At 44.9% G+C, this 17,229-nt stretch overlaps 1 protein-coding gene across 4 annotated transcripts in view; it reads right to left on the bottom strand.

Annotated features, from left to right (window-relative positions):
• The window catches only part of DOCK11 (dedicator of cytokinesis 11), a 163,748-nt gene that overhangs the window by 87,834 nt on the left and 58,685 nt on the right, over positions 1 to 17,229 (bottom strand). For all 4 annotated transcript variants that reach the window (XM_079962611.1, XM_079962609.1, XM_079962608.1 and 1 more), the window contains exons 18-19: positions 15,647 to 15,712; positions 15,244 to 15,336 (exon numbers count right to left, since the gene is read on the bottom strand). In XM_079962611.1, the coding sequence (XP_079818737.1) occupies positions 15,244 to 15,336; positions 15,647 to 15,712 (159 nt within the window). The remainder of the gene's footprint in view (positions 1 to 15,243; positions 15,337 to 15,646; positions 15,713 to 17,229) is intronic.

The following is a 17,229-nucleotide window of genomic DNA, read 5'->3' as shown; positions in this document are numbered from 1 at the left end:
GCAATCACTTACTAGGCTTCCAACTTCAGGAAGGTGGAGGCAGGACTCTGGCAGGATCCCAGAGCCCTCACGCCACCCTCCCCGAGAGAAAATCAAATAGACACAAGGTGGGAGACACAGACAGGGGAGCACAGCACACAGAGAAGGCGAGAATAGAGTAAAGAGACTTAAACAACAAGGCAACATGTATTTTGTTTTTTTAACTAAGAAGTAAATAACCCCAGTTTATTTTTCCACCAGCTAAGCTGGTGCCCCCAGTTGGGAGCAGCAGCCGTTCAAAAGGGAGGGGGAGTAAATAAATAAATGGAGATCAGAGGAAACCCCATTGATTTATACCCCCTACACCTACACACACACACACACACACACACAAACCTGCACAAAGTTGTAATCCCATAAGGTTTACCTGATTTCAGAAAGGCTTAGCTAGGGCTCTGCCCTTGCGCCCCCTACCAAAGAAGGATTTTCCTGCACCACTCTGGCTGTGGGAGGAAAGCTGCAAGGCTCTGGCGGGTCCTAGAGCCCTTCTCTCCAAAAGCCACACAAAATGGATGCCTTTTGAAATCTTTCACAAAATGGCGCCCGTGTGAGTCCAGTGTTTGGCGCCCCCAGGTGGATCTTCTCAATTTTGCTGGGCGATGTCTGACATCGTGATATGTCACCTGCTGAACATCGCAATCCACCAAGATAAAACAAAGTCTGAAATAATGATGGAACTATGTAGAGGTGAACAGAATAACATCTGCATAACCGCTACTACTTAGGCATCTAAAATATATTAATTTCTACTTACCTTTAACATATTGCTATTTTATATACAGATCATTTTAAAATTAGCATGCTTTCTATAAAATTAAGCTTTTAGAACTAATTAGTAGCAAATATACCAAAGGTATATGAGAAAATATTCCCTAATAAGACATGTTTTTGGAGGCAAGGCGAAAAGGGCTTCTTGCTCTTGTGGTGTCAGGTGGGGGGGTTAAATAAGAAAATGAAGAGCAGAGAACACCCACTCTTCATTTATTTACTTCCCTTTCCCCACCCACCTGCACAAAGATCTCACGCCCAGGGTCCTAGAGCTCTTCGCAAAGTTGGGCAAGCACTTGCAAGGCTTCACAAAGGAGGTGAGGAGAACTGCTGGCACTGGCAAGCACCTGCTAGGTTTCTAGCTTCAGGAAGGTGGTACCAGGGCTCTGACATCCCAGAGCCCTGGCACCACCCTTCCAAAAGCCACACAAAATGGACCCCATCTGTAATCTTTCACAAAATGGCGCCGTGTGTAAGTCCCAAGTTTGGTGCCCCCAAGTGGATCTTCTGGATCTTAACCCCCTCAGATTTTAGATGTGTGAAATATCATTGCGCTATGTAATAATGAGAACAAGAATAATGGAACAGCATTAAGTATCTCAGGAGGAATATACCTTACAAGAAAAGCAAGTCCTACAGGCCATGTATTATATCATATATGAGGTTCTGCTACTTCAAAAGGAATGGAGTTGACAGGCTGAAATGTTCAACCTGCATAAACATAGGTCAAAAACGAAAAGGGTTCCAACCAGGGCAGGGTGATGTCTGGCTTCCAACTTATGCCTGCCACCAGCAAAGCATCACAGTATACAGTGGTACCTCTGCTTATGTACTTAATTCATTCCGGAGGTCCGTTCTTAACCTGAAACTGTTCTTAACCTGAAGCACCACTTTAGCTAATGGGGCCTCCTGCTGCTGCTGCTGTGCTGCGGAGCACGATTTCTGTTCTCATCCTGAAGCAAAGTTCTTAACCCAAGGTAATATTTCTGGGTTAGTGGAGTTTGTAACTTGAAGTGTATGTAACCTGAAGCGTATGTAACCCGAGGTAACACTGCATACCAATATAAGAAAATGCCTGAAATAAGGATGGAACTATTTAGAGGTGAATGGAATAATGTCTGCACAATGGCTACAACTTTGGGATATAAAACGTATAATTTTTTACATGTCTTTTAAATATTGTTACAACTGGTATATTAAATACAGATAATTTTTATATTAGCACATTTTCAACTAAAATTAAACTTGTAGATGTTGTTAGTAGCATAGGAATTAAAAGTTAGATGAGACAATGTTCCCTTATAGACATGAGGGAGAAAGAGAGCACACCAACAAACAAAATGGGAGAAGGGAGGAAAGAGGTTTAAACAGAGCAATTTTTTAAACTCAGAAATAAAAAAAAATCCCAGTATATTTTTTCCACTAGCTGTACTTCCAAGCAAGACCCAGCTGGGGGCAGTAGCGGCTCAAAAGGAAGAGCTGGAGAGCAACTGGGGGGGGGGGGGTTGGGAGGCGAGATGGAAAGTGCTTCCTGCTCATTAGGAGGTACAGAGGAAGTAAATAAATGGAGAGCAGAGGAGTCCCCACTCTCCATTTATTTATTGCCCTCTCCCACAGCTGGGCAAATCTGCAATCCCATAAGGTTTGCTAGGCTTTGGAAAGGCAGTGTCAGGGCTCTGGCAGGGTCCTAGAACCCTCCCAAAGACGGACTCCTAATATTTGGCACCCCCAAATGAATCTTCTTAACTGTGAATCTTCTCAATTTGGCACCACCACAGCTCAACACCCAGTGCATAAAAACTGCATGAAAACTGTGGCACTAGCAAACACTTATTAGGCTTCCAGCTTTAGGAAGGTAGTGCGAGGACTCTGATGGAATCTCTCAGCCCCTGTGCTGCCCTCCCCAAACCAGACAAAATGTGTTGTCTCCCTGAAATGAATCCTTTCAATTATGGATCTTCTCAGTTCTGTGCCACATCTGCTCAGTGCCCTGTACTGGAAAACTGACGGCACCATTCTAGCTACGGGAGGAACCTCCTGGGTCCTAGAGCCCTTCTCTCCTTCCCAAAGTTGGGCAAGCATTTACTAGGATTCTGGCTTCACGGAGCCCACCATCCAAAAGCCACACAAAATGGACACCGTTTTTTAATCTTTCATGAAATGGCACCCTGTGCGAGTCCAATGTCTGCCAATCCCAAGTGGTTTTGCACCAACTCAAATTTTTAGATGTCTGAAATAGCATAATGATATGTAAGAATGGGAACAGAAAAACGGACTTGCTCTTGTGGTACTAGGAGGTACAGAGGAAGCAGATAAATAAATGGAGAGCAGAGGAAACCCACCCACCCCCATTTATTTATTCCCCTCCATCCTCCACACACCTACACAAAGCTGTAGTCCTGTAAGGTTTACCTGGCTTCCAGAAGGCAGTGCCAGGGCTTTAACAATATCCCAGAGCCCTTGTGCCCAGGCATAAACACACAAAGGCTGGGAACCTCAATGGTGCTGCTCCGGAAAATTCACCCAGGATAGACTTGGCTAGCCCCCCTTCCCACCCAACTATGGCTCTGCCTTGCACCAGCCTCCCAAAGCTGAATAGGGATAAAGTGGAAAGACTGTTGTAAACTTAACCCAACTGATATTTGGCACCCCCAAATGCATGAGCTCAGTGCCCTCAGTGTGCAGGAAAACTACAAGCTGGGCTCAGTGCCTCAGCAGCAAAAATTGTCTGCACCAGACTCGCAGGGTCCTAGAGCTCACCCTTCTTCCCAAAGTTGGGCAAGCCTTTACTTGGCTTCCGGCTTCGGGGAAGGCAGTGCCAGGGCTCTGACGTCCTAGAGCCTACCCTTCAAAAGCCACACAAAATGAAGGGCTTTTGTAATCTTTCACAATATGGCGCCCTGCGCGAGTCTAATGTTTGGTGCCCTCAAGTGGATCTTCTCTGTTTTGCACCAACTCTGATATTTTGATGTATCGCATTATGTAACAACAGGAACAGGAATAATGGTCTAGAAACACATATAAGTACATCAGAAGGAATGTTCCCTACAAGAAAAGCAGGCCCTGTATTATATCATATTTGATGTTCTGTTACCATGGAGATAGACAGACCGAAAGGAGTATCGTGCATATACGTAGGTCAGAAACGAAAAGGGCTGCAACTACAACTGGGCAGTGTCTGGTTTCCAGCATCAGGCTATATGTCACTAGCTGAACCTTGCAATAAGGATGGAACTCTGCAGAGGCGAACAGGGTGATGTCCTGGCAACTGCTTCTATATATTTAACTTCTATATATATTTAACATTTTGTTATAAGTGCAATTTTCTGTACAGATAATGTTCAAATTCCCATGCTTCCTCTGAAATTAAACTTATAGAAGTAATCAGTAGCATCTATATTAAACGAAAAGTGAGAGAGTGTTTGCGTATAGACACGAGGGAGAAACCAACACACAAACACGCACAGAGGAGACAAGGGAGGAGAGATGCTTACACAACAGAGCAACATTAATTTTGTTTTTGATTTTAATTCAGAAGTAAATAACCCCCTTTCTTTTTCTACTAACTGCGCTTCCAAGCACATCCCAGGTGGGGGCAGCAGCTGCTCCAAAGGAAGAGCTGAGCAGCATCATGAGGAGGGGTGGGCTTTAGGAGACAAAAAGTGGGGAGCAAATAAATGAAAGGAGAGCAAACACACTCTCCTCCACCATGGCAATATTCCCACCCAGCTGTTCAAAGAAGCAATTGCATAAAGGAAAGTGGGAAAGCAGGGCCAGGAGTCTGGCAGCATGCTGGAGTTCTCATGCCGCCCTCCCAAAGCTGGACAAAGTCAAGCTCCCAGGCTCTGGCGGGGTCCTAGAGCCCTAAGCTTGTGGCTTCGGGGAAGGCGGTGCTTTCATGCTGCCCTGCAAATGATGCATAAAACGAACTGAGTTCAGAAATCTTAATATTTGGGGCTCTCAAATGGATCTTTCAGATGACGGCTTGTCTCATTTTTGTACCACCTCTCGGCTCAGCACCCCATGTAGCAAAACTGCTGGCAAGGCAACCGCTTTCCAGGCTTCAGGCTTTGGGAAGGCGGTGCCAGGTTTTGGCAGCATCCCAGCACCCGCCTTCCAAAAGCCACACAAAATGGATGCTGTTTGTAATCTTTCACAAAATGGCGCCTGTGCAGGTCCAGTTTTGCTGGGCGATGTCTGACATCGTGATATGTCAGCTGCTAAACATTGCGATACACGGAGATGAAACAAGGTTGGAAATAATGACGGAACTATGTAGAGGCGAACGGAATAACATCTGTGCAACTACTACTACCTAGGCATCCAAAACATATTAATGTCTTCTTATCTTTAACGTATTGTTACAACTGCTATTTTAAATGCAGATCTATTTTACATTAGCACATTTCCCCAAAAATCTAACCTGTAGAGATGATTATTAGCTTAGAAATCAAATGTAACATGAGAGATTGTTCCCTAATGGATGCAAGGCGAACATAGAGGAGACAAGGGAGGAAAGAGGGTTAAACAACAGGGCATTGTTCATTTTTATTTTAAAACTAGCAATAATCCCACTATATTGTCCAAGCAAGATCCAGCTGGGGACAGCAAGCATTCAAAAGCAAGGGATGGACAGCAGGGCTGTCGTCTTGCCCCACTTGTCCTGGGCTGTTCTGACATGTGCTAATCTTTTTCCGGGGTGGGGTCCATTCATCAGAAATAGTGGGGGGCTGTGTCCCCCCTCCACTCAATGCCTATGCTGAGCAGCAACATGGGGGGAGTTGAAAGGGGCTTCCTGCTCTTGTGGTTTCACGAGGGTGACATCTTTGGGATGGCGATGCCAGGGTTCCGGAAGCATGTGAAAGCCCTCAGGTTGCCCTCCCAAAAATGGATAAAATGGACAATTTTTGGCCTTTGCTAATCTTAAAGAGGCCAATATTCTGGGCCCCCAATGAATCTTCAAAATCTTGTTCTCAATTTTGCACCACTTTGGTTGTGTGCCTATTGCTGGCACCACTTTGGCTGTGGGAAGCCCTCCAAAATCTGCACAGACAAACGCAAAACAGACAGATGCACCAGATGAATGAAGAAAGGAGGCTTAAAGAATAGGGCAACCTCTATCTTTATTTCTTCAACTCAGCAGTAAATACCCTCAGCTGTGAGAAACAGCCATCTGAAAGGGTGGGATGGGCGGAAACATGGGGGGGGGGGCTTTAGGAGGCTAGACAGAAAGGTGTTCTTGCTCCTGGGTGTTAGGACATACATAGGAAGTAAATAAATAAATGGAGAGCAGAGGAAACTCATTTTCCATTTATTTATTTCACCCAGCTACACCTGCACAAAGTTGCAATCCGGTAAGAATAGGAGCCATAGCTGCTGTGGTAAAGTTGGGCAAGTGCTTACGAGGCCTCCGGATTTGGGAAGGCGGTGCCTGGGCATCCCAGAGCCCGCCCTCCAAAAGCCACACAAAATGGAGGGCTTTGTAAACTTTCATAAAATTGTGCCTTGCAAGTCCAATATTTGGTGCCCTCAGGTGGAGCTTCTGAATTTTGCAACAGCTGATATTCTAGGATGTGTGAAATATCATTGCACTATGTAGCAATGAGAGTAGAAATAATGGATTGTGAATAGCATTAAGTATTGCAGGAGGAATATTCCCTACAAGAACAGCATGTCCTACAGGTGATGTATTCTATCACATATGAGGTTCTGCTACTCAAACAGGCATGGAGATGAACATTGTGATATATCACTAGCTAAACATCATGATATAGCGATAAAACACAATGTCTGAATAAGATATAAGGAAGATATATATTCAATGTCTGAAATAAGGATGGAAGTTCATAGAGGGGAAGTCCAGGCAACTGCTGCTACTTAGGGGTGTGCAACATATACTTTTTAAATGTATCTTTAACATATCTATGATTTCTATGATTTTCTTGATCTTGTTACAACTGTTACTTTATATACAGATCATTTCTAAATCAGCACCCTTTCTCTGAAATCAAACCTTTGGGGGAGAAACTGAGACACACACACACTCAGAGAACGGAAGAAAGGAGGAAAGGGACTGAAATAAAAAAAAATTAAGGTGTTATATGTTTATATAAAAGAAAAATGTTCATAACTGCATATATAAACCACATGTCTGAAACCCCACAGAAAAAGTCCTGAAACCATTTTGTCCCTCCAAAATTGACCTCAAGTATTTCTCTGCAAGGTCGAAGGAAAATGGAAAAGCCCCCCCCCATTGTCTTTTCATTCACAAGTCCTGTCTGAAGGGTATGTCTGTGTATGAATAGGGTGAGGCTGTGACCTGGCTCAGGAACTAAGTATTTATCATTACAAAAGACTGGCCAGGCTCCCCAGGGTATCCAATCAAGTGACCATTAACAGGTAACCTGCCAGACAGGAGATAAAGAAGGCACTCAGATTTCTGGTGTATATTGCCTTTTCTGTGATGTATGTATGATATTTCTGGGAGTGGTCTTGGACTGCAGGGCGAGCAATTTAAAGTGTCTATATAAGGGCAGGTACACTTTGGTTCTGGGTCCTCCTCCTTTCCTGTGTGTGAGGGGAGCACCCTGTTGCGACAGTTCAGGCTTACGAGCTGCTTTGTTTCTCAGTATTCTCAGGTTGACCTGTTATTTTCTCCAGCTGATGGAGAACCTACAAAGGACTCTAGAAGGGCTCTTGTGTTCCCCATAAGGGAATAAGGGCAGATTTTTGTTTATTACAGGACTTAAACAATAGGGCAACATTCATTTTAATCTTTTAAACTCATAAGTCAGTAGCAGCAAGACCTGGGTGAGAGCAACAACCATTCAAAAGGAAAGGGTTGGGCAGCAACGTGGGGAGGCTGGATGGGAAAGGGTTTCCTGAGGAAGGAAATCTATTAATGGAGAGCAGAGGAAACTCATTCTCTGCTAGGTGTGCAGAAACTGTGGGCCAGGTCCATGCTGTATACATGCCCTGAATCTCTGCCTCAGTCATGATTGAACCTCCACACACTTCATTCTCCATTTATTTATTCCCCGCTACCACCTGTGCCAAGATCAATCACATAAGGTTTATTTTTGTTTGGGGAAGGCGGTGCCGGGGCTCTGCAGAACTAGGTAGGGGCTGGTGGTGCAGGATAGGGCAGGAGGAGAAGACCACGGACTCCCTCATCGAATGCACACCCCACAAGTGTCCCTTGTGCCTCTCCTCGCTTTCTGCCTGGAGTTCCTGCAGTAAAACAGCTAGGGCGCTGGCTGGACAAATAAAAAGCATGGGAAGAAATGTTTTCTGCTCCTGGGAGGGGAAGTAGGTGGCAGGCAGGAGACGCTGGCGTCCTGCACTGAACGATCTCCCCCCTGATCCTGCAGGCTCTTCTCAAGGTCTTCTGTTCACACTCCCATTTCCGCAGCAGCTTGAATGAATGAACGAGAAGCCATTCACTAACCTAATGAAACTCATGGGACAATCCTGCCTGTCTTCAGTTGAAATCCATTTCTGAAACAGCAAGCACATTTGCTTTTGCTGTTTGTTTGTTTTAAAGAAACCTAACCGTAGCAAATCCTTAGGGCTGCTATACGCCTGAATTCTGCTGGTGCTTTGTTGATATATTGCTACAACTGTTGAATACAGATCGTTTTTTAATTAGCACGCTTTCTCTGAAATCAAACCCATAGAAGTAATTAGTAGCATAGATATGGTAAGAGAAGGTTCCTTAGTAGACATGAGGGAGCGGCTACACCCTTTCACAAATATACAGTCACTTAAGGCAGACCTGATTTTGGGAAGGTGGTGCCAGGGCTCTGGCTCCATCCCAGAGCCCTCATTCTCACTCCCAAAGACAAGCACACACACACACACAAACACAAGAGACAAGGAGGAGGGGAATAGAGTAGGGCTGTTGGATTTCAAAGGCGGGGGGGGGATTTCCAAAAGGCGGCACTTTGTCCTGGATCCTAGGCAAGTCAATCAAAAAATTCTTTTGTAAAAAAAAAAAAGGCTCCACACCTTTTGGGTTGGCAACCCTACTTAAACATAAATCTATGGAAAGAAAGAAAATGTTGCATGGCTAGCAGTCAAAACTTTGCTGCTTCCCTTCCTCATCCCCACCATAGCGCACAGAATGGCATGGTCCAAGGCAGAGGGGAAGGGTGTTAGCCTCTGCATGCCCCTTCCATGCTCAGCCCTTCAAGTCCCTCCCGGTGCCATCAGCTGGCCCTGGGCTACATGGAGTGACTTGCACACACAGTAGGTCCAGACCCTCCAAGTGCCCCCATTTTCCAAGGATGTCCCTGATTTAGAGAAGCCGTTCTTGTTTCTGATTTGATCCCGGAATGTCCTGCTTTTCCTTAGGACGGCCCTGTTTTCATTGGAGAAATGTTGGAGGGTATGGAGTTATCCAACTCCAAAGCTGTCTGAAGGCAATCCTGCATAGGGAAGTTTTCTTAACGTTTTCTTATGTTTTTATTTATGTTGGAAGCCGCCCAGAGTTGCTGGGGCAACCCAGGAAAATGTGTGGGGTGTAAATGGTAAAATTATCATTACAGAATGGGATGTCCCTATTTTCATCAGAGAAATGTTGGAGGGTATATAGGTCCCTCCTTGAGCCAAGAAGACTGAGGGAAGGAAAGGTCAGCAGATTGCAGGTACAGGCTATTGTCCCCCAGGTTTTGTTTCTGTGGATGAGCGACTTCCTTTCCTGAGCAGATCTTGCCCTGTGTGAGGGCAGGGGGTGAGGGGAACAGATGTTTTGGTGGTTGTTGTTAATGTGCAAAACTGCCTTGTACCAAGTCAGGTTATTTCCGCATCTGTCCTAGTATTGTCTGCTCCAGGGTGTAATGCAATGCTCCCCCCCAATTCGGGCCACCCCCCACCCCTCCTAGTTAAACTTATTTGGTATAGTCGGATCTCCAGATAATGAAGGTAGATGTATTAGGACAGGTCTGCCTCCAGCCAGGGCAAAGCAGGAAGGAACTGAAACTCCGGTGCAGGAGAGGATCTTCCTCAGTTAATTCACACTGCCTCTTTTTATAATGAAGGCAATACTTTCACCACGTATCTCAATCAGAGATTAAGATTTTTAATAGAGCACAAAACTGCTCCTCCGCAACTGTCTCCACTAAAAATGATTTAGAAAAGAACTGTTGGCCGTGGGCTGCCAATCCTGGCAAATTCCCAATTGCTAGCAATGGGTGGTAGGATTGTCTCTTTGCCTGAGTTCATTGGGACATTCTGTGTAATAAATCATTTAAATATGCACGAAATGTTTTGCACATGTATATATCCACATTGTTATGGATTTGTGTTGAATTTTATTTGCTGAATTTTATTTACGAGGAAATAGGCAACTGAAATAAATGGGGGGAAGTTTATTTATTGTCTATTTACCGGTAATTTTTGAGGGACGCGGGTGGCGCTCTGGGTAAAACCTCAGCGCCTAGGACTTGCCGATCGCATGGTCGGTGGTTCGAATCCCCGCGGCGGGGTGCGCTCCCGTCGTTCGGTCCCAGCGCCTGCCAACCTAGCAGTTCGAAAGCACCTCCGGGTGCAAGTAGATAAATAGGGACCGCTTACCAGCGGGAAGGTAAACGGTGTTCCGTGTGCTGCGCTGGCTTGCCAGATGCAGCTTGTCACGCTGGCCACGTGACCCGGAAGTGTCTGCGGACAGCGCTGGCTCCCGGCCTATAGAGTGAGATGAGCGCACAACCCTAGAGTCTGGCAAGACTGGCCCGTACGGGCAGGGGTACCTTTACCTTTATTTAATTCTTTGGGTGTTTCCACTTTCAGCTGGTGACTTTTCTAAAAGTGGAGGTGAAGACTTGGCCAGAATATATTAGGGATATGTGCAGTACATTGACTTATTTATTTATGAATTGTTTTATCCCAGCCTTTAGTTGGGTTGCCATATTTCAAAAAGTGGAAGTCTGGACACAAAAGTTGAGTTTTTTTGGCAAGGTTATTTAACTTTTTTTTTGTTTTGGGCTAAATAAATAAAGTTTTTGAGCTATTTTAAAGGAAATTCGGCAAAATATACACTTCCAGCATGGACGTATGGGAGCCAAAGGGCTTTCAAAACAGTTTTACAGATCAATGAAAAAAAATCTGAAAGACAGGACATAAAAGGAAAAGGGAATGAGGAGGAAGGAGGAAAGCAATAAGCTCAGGCACTAGTTCTTAAGGTTATAATGACCAGTTGGAGTGAAAAAAGTGCAGGGAGCTTGATGGAACGACTGCTGCTAGGTGACAGATGCGGGAAACCCAAAAGCAGCTCTGAGGAGCAGTGATAGAATAACCCTGCTTCCTTTCTCTCTCTTTCTATTCTGCAGCCTGGGAGAATATTGGCATTTACTCAGTACCAATGGACATCTATTTCCAGCATGGCCTACTTTCAAAATATTTCAATCTAAGCCCTGATGCTTCACCCATTGTGCCATTTTAAGTCACACTGTGTTGTGCACATTCAAACAGCATTCTTATACAAGAACATTTCTCTCATTGTTTATCTGCATTCCACCTGCAAATGCAAGAGAACCATATTAGGGACACAGCCAACACTTGGCTATGTGTATATTCTGGACAAAATGGCCACCTGGAGTTCCCAGTGTGGCACCATGGCAACCTCATGCAACTCCTAGGTGCATGCCCAGACCATTTGCCCTCCCATTTTTAATGGTTTTTTTTTTTTTTAATTGCTGAGTAACTGGAAAGGACATGCAGACACCCAATGAGTTTTCCCATAATGTCTCTGGATAGGGAAGGAAGAGAAGGCAGACAAGCTAGAGGCCACCAGCAACCCTCTTCCACCCCAAACTTTTGAAAGCAGCTTATTTTAATGCTCCTGTCTGTGCTGCGGGGGCGGTCTCCGAGAAAAGTTTATGGCCAGATCCCCATAGGCTCTGTTCACCCTCTGTGAGGGCTCCATGCGCACCCTCCCAGCGTGCGTCTCCACTCCAAGTTCCCCGTCCACAAGGAGGGCACAACACTTGGTCCACCCCAGATGCGAGAAACCCATGCTGCATCACTGGTTACAACTGTTACTTTAGATACAGATAAATTTAAAATTAGCATGCGTTCTCTAAAATTAGACCTGTAGAAGTAATTAGTAGCATAGTTATCAGAGGCAAGGTGAGAGAATGTTCCCTAACAGACACATGGGAGAAACAGACACGGAGAGAAAGAAGGGGAGAAGGGAGGAAAAAGGCTTAAACAACAGGGCATGGTTGTTGTTGTTGTTGTTGTTGTTGTTGTTGTTGTTAACTCAGAAGTAAATAACTGGTTCAGACCGGTGCCTCCCTCAACCACATACCAGCCTGGAGTCTACGCTTAAAACAAGAAGCCCGTGGTATCTATTTTGCTGAGGAAAGTTCTTGGATAGGCTGTTTCCTTCAGCTCTAGCTCTTGTGTTTCACTACCCCCTGCGGAAGTGAGGGAGAGGCTGAGAGTCACAGGGGCAGCAGGAATCACGAGAGAAGTGAGGACCAGCCTCATGGTTTTTCCCACATCGAGACTTTTTACATAGAGCATACATATCATGATTCACGATATATCGCAACATCAAATATGAAACTGTTGCCACGATGTGGACTTCAAACCAGTTTTGGATGAGCAATACATTGCCTGGCCCTAGGTGTCACATTTGTCAACAATAGCTTTAGTCTCCAAAAGCAACAGTGGAGGCACCCGAGGACATGAGAGAGGCAGAAAGTAGGTGGCACCCAGGAGCCGATGGTCTCAGGCACTGAGCAGCCTTGGAGACAGTCTTTGGTCCCTGCCCGCCTGGGCCAGGTAGAAGTGGCCAGCCTACCAGGCAGAGTACAGGTCCGACAAGACTCATAGCTGATGGTCATAGGCCACTAAACTTGACAGAACACAGCAAAGCAACCAAACTCCAACTGATGGTCATGTCTCTAGACATCCTTAAAGTCTTTGATTGTCTTGAATGGAAATACTTAATAGAAGTATTAACCAGCTTGAAATTCGGCCATAACTTCCTACAAATCCTTTAACAAATTTACTCTAAGTCTTCAGTGAAAATCAGAATCAACAATCTGGATACCAACAACGTAGAAATTCGAAGAGGCACAAAACAAAGATGTTCATTGTCCCTCTTTTTATTCATCTTGACCTTTGAACCCTAAGCAACCCAAATATGAACAGCCCCTGATATCAAGGGGGTGGAAAAAAGGCAAAACCTACAAACTTGGGCTCTTTGCAGATGACCTGTTGGTCACAACCCCAGACCCCATAAACACACCAACCACATTAACCAAAGATATTGACACCTCCGCAATGATGTCAGGTCTACAGGAGAACTTCACAAAATCTGAGGCTATGCACTTCAACATAGCCTGAAAGAATTTACTAACATCACAAAAATAACACTCTGCCACACCAAATTTAGATACCATAGGGTACAAATAACTAGAAACTTCAACAAACTATACCCTCAAAACAATCAATCTCTGAAAGAAAATCAACAAAGGCCTGAAGAGATGGAGTAAAACCAACTTTACCCTCCCAGACAAAATAGTCATGATTAAAATGAAAACTCTCCTGAAGCTAAGCTACCTTTTCCAAACCCTTCCAATCTGGATTCCTCCAACCCAAGTCTGTAAGTAGCAGAAAAACTACACCCATTTATCTTCTCACACAAGAAGCCATGAACAAACTCCAAATCTCTGCACCTCCCCTCCTCAGAAGGAGGATGGCGAATCCCCAACACAGAATTATACCACATCACTTACCAAGTGCAACATATAATCCCATACTTCCTAGAGGGTGAAACAAAACAATGGGTGCACATGGAGATAGAAACAACAAAAAACGGCCTCCACTGCAGAGTATCCATTCCTGCAAAACAAATGAAGGAAAATTCCCACAACACTAAACAGGTTCACACTGTCTATGTTTAAAGCACGCAAGGAGAAAGCAGGAAAACTGGCCCCATTCCCACCCCCACTAATTCCCCAGGCCCACTGCCCACTCTTGCACCAGGCATCCCAAAGCATCCAAATAAAGACCTGGCAAGCTAGAGGCTTATACTGCCTAACCAATTTTTACAAAAATGACAACCCCATATCAACATGGGGAATACAAGGCAAACTAAGGGATACTTTAATACTCTGGCTGACCCATCACCAACTACACACCTTCTTGAACAACCCAGCAACGGAAGCAGCAGCCACCAGGCAGCTAACTAACTTTGAAAAATTCTTCCTAAGAACAGAAGGTCACAGCAAAAGGGTGGCATCTACAATATATAAAATACTACTCCAAGACACTACAAACCCCTTCACCACAATAAAAGATCAATGGGAGCATGACATAGGATATGAAATAAACTCCACCCAATGGTCAAAAATGTGGTCTAAACCACCATTTAAATCCATCTCAGGCAAAAGAAGAGAACTCGCTGTACAGATGATACCTAACACAACAGAAGCTGGTGCCAATACACTCGGGAACTTCATCTGAATGCTACAGAGGCTGCACCTCCACACGCACATGCTTCCACATGTGGTGGGAATGCCACAAAATTCAATCCTTTTTTATATCATTGGTGCAGGAAATCTGCAAAATAACAAAACAAGTAATAGAAGCAACTCCAGAATTTTCCCTGTTAAATATATTCCAAGACAACAATGCACATTCACATAACAAGTCACTTACTCTCAGCAGCTAGAAACATCATAACTAGACACTGGACGCTGGTATCAAAACGTATGGGAAACTGCCCTATTAGAAAAGTTAACCAACAAACTTAAACCAGCACAGGGACAAGCAAAGGAGGACACCTTCACCCAGGTGTGTCTCCCTTTTATCATACATACGGCACAATACAGTGATCTATCCCTCCAAACAGCATACAAATCAATATGACTAATCTGACCCAACAATCCATATGCACCCTTCACACAAGTAATTTTGCATTTCCAGACACACCGCTTGGCTGCAGGTGTGCACTGCAAAATTCAGAGCAGTGGGGAGCTAGGACAGTGGCTGCATTTCAGCCCTTGTATTCTCTTGGAAAGTGCAACTTCAGTAAGCCAAATTTCAACAGCTAACTGAATCGAATTTATCTTCTGGAAGAGACCCAATGATCCTAATGCCATTAACCTAGACCCAGTGATTTTAATGGGTCACCTCTGAACACATTTTAGATGCAATCTGCTATTATACTGTCTCTACTGTAACCCAATCTGGGATTTGTTTTTAAACAAAGAGCAGGTTATACATTTATCTAACAAATAAAGAATTCACATATAAGCATTTGAAAGTTGACCCAACTTAGAATGCAAACTGTGAATGTCGACTCCCTAGCGAATACCACATTTTGTTATGACTTCCCTGCGCTTCCAGAAAACTCTGCCAAGTCACTCAAGCCCCTTTTCTCATGCTTAAATTCCTCAGAGAAGATGTGTTGGGTTTTTCTCTTACCTCATCATAGAACTCTGGATTCTGGTTATGATGCAACACACAAGTGTAGGTGCTTGATGTCAGGAGGGGCCCCCCAGGCTTGCCATAGAAGCACTGCAAGAGATAACAGAAATATAGGGATGGTAAGAGGAACACACCTAAAAGGGCATTGTTTGGTCATGCAATGAATTGGCCATACATGTTTAGCAGTGATGTAACAGCATGGCCAAAGGTTGCAATCTAGGTTTGCCAACCTCACTGCCCCTCACATGCTCTGAGCATAAGCATGTAAAAAGAGCCTGGCTGGTGGATCAGGCCAAAGGAGCCCCATCTAGTCCAGCATCCTGTTCTCACAGGGGCCAACCAGGGGCACCAATGGGAAGACCACAAGCAGGACCTGAGTGAAGAGCAACTGGAAATTTACCTTTAAAGCTCTGGCGTCCCCTTCATCAGAGTCTTTGAATTCCATGCGGACAGCAATGTTCCTTGCCTACATGTAGTTGGGAGAACGGTTGGATTCAGAGAAAATGTTTTCTTGCACAGATCCATCTTTCCCTACCCTTCCCCCAAACCAAAACTGATTTTGTGATTGTGTGCACACACTCAAACACATACATATACATTTCTGCTCCACAAGATTCTAGCTCCACTATTGCAAATTTAACAGGCTGAACCCACTTTTTAATTATTTGTTTAATAATAGATTTTGTAAAATCTGCTAATCCTGTCTCTGCTTCCAAGGGTTTATGACAACCACCCCCAAACCTGGTACCCTCCTGGTGTTGCTGGACTACAGTTCCCATCAACCCTGACCATTGGTCATGCCAGCTGGGGCTGGTGGTTTTTTGAATTTTTTTAATGATTGTTTTTTGTGCCTTTATGATGTCAATAAGTAGGGAGTTCCAAAGTGTGGGTGCTGCCATTCAAAAATATTGATTTGTGGCACTTGTAACAGTGCCAGTTTTGCAGATTGATTGGTTGAGTGAGCATATTTCGAGTAGGGTGATTATCTTACAGGAGCAAGCCAGAAGGAAACTACACAGAGCAAGCTGGAGTTAACTGTTTCTTAGCAAAAACATGATCTGCAAAGGAGTGTCAGGTCTGAGCCCAGCAACCCGTATCTGGTCTTGACCCCATGCAGCAGTTGCTGAGACTGAAGGTCCCCACCTTCCAACAGATGTCTAAGTCCCTTTCTCTCCAGGGTTTTCCCCATGCAATCTGAGATTGTACCTGCGTGAAGCTAGCTTCTCTTCTGCCCTCTTCATGCCTCTCCTGGTTCTGGGAGACCAGGGAAGAGGGGAGCTTGTTTCAGCAGGAGGGGGAGATACTCATGACTCTTCACCAGCCAGACTCCTCTCTGCCTCCGTCCTCTCCTGCTTCAGCTTCTGCCTCTGATTCTGGACTTCTATCTGCCACAGATTCTCACTGCTCACTAAACCCTGTTACCTCTTCAGCTTCTGACACCTTCTCTTCCCCATCTTCTGCTTCTTCTCCCTGTGACCACTCATTGTTCTCCCACTACCACTCCTCGAGCTCTGAGGTTTCTTCCCTTGAGGGTTCCCAACATTCTTCTGCAACTAGTCCGTGACAATATCTCAGGTTGTCAAGGGCCTTATATTCTAACAGATTCAACCTGAACTAGGTTTGGCAGCAAATCAGCAACCAGTGGAGGTCTCCCAGCAAAGGTTTCATATGCTGACAGTCTCACTCCTGTCACTAATTGTGGCACAGCATTCTGCACTAACTGCAGCTTCTGTATCACATGGGACGGATGTCCCACACAGAGCTTTGGAACATAGGAGAAAAGTCTCATCTTCAGGTCAGAGGGTTGTCCCTTGAAGAAATCAAGTTTTCCCGTAAGGGACTTTGCCTGGGAGAGGTAATCTGGCAGCAAAGGCTAGAAATGTTGCTTTGGGCCTCTTTCAAAACAAGTCACTCACTTGGAGCTATCCATGGTGCTTCAAGTCCTGACCTGCCTTGCTGTGGCACCAGAACAGCACGGTCCGA

This window comes from Podarcis cretensis, assembly GCF_951804945.1.
Source record: "Podarcis cretensis genome assembly, chromosome: Z".
Taxonomy (NCBI): Eukaryota; Metazoa; Chordata; class Lepidosauria; order Squamata; family Lacertidae; genus Podarcis; species Podarcis cretensis.
The sequence above is the reverse complement of the archived record's forward strand: the minus strand, read 5'-3'. Positions and strand labels throughout refer to the sequence as shown.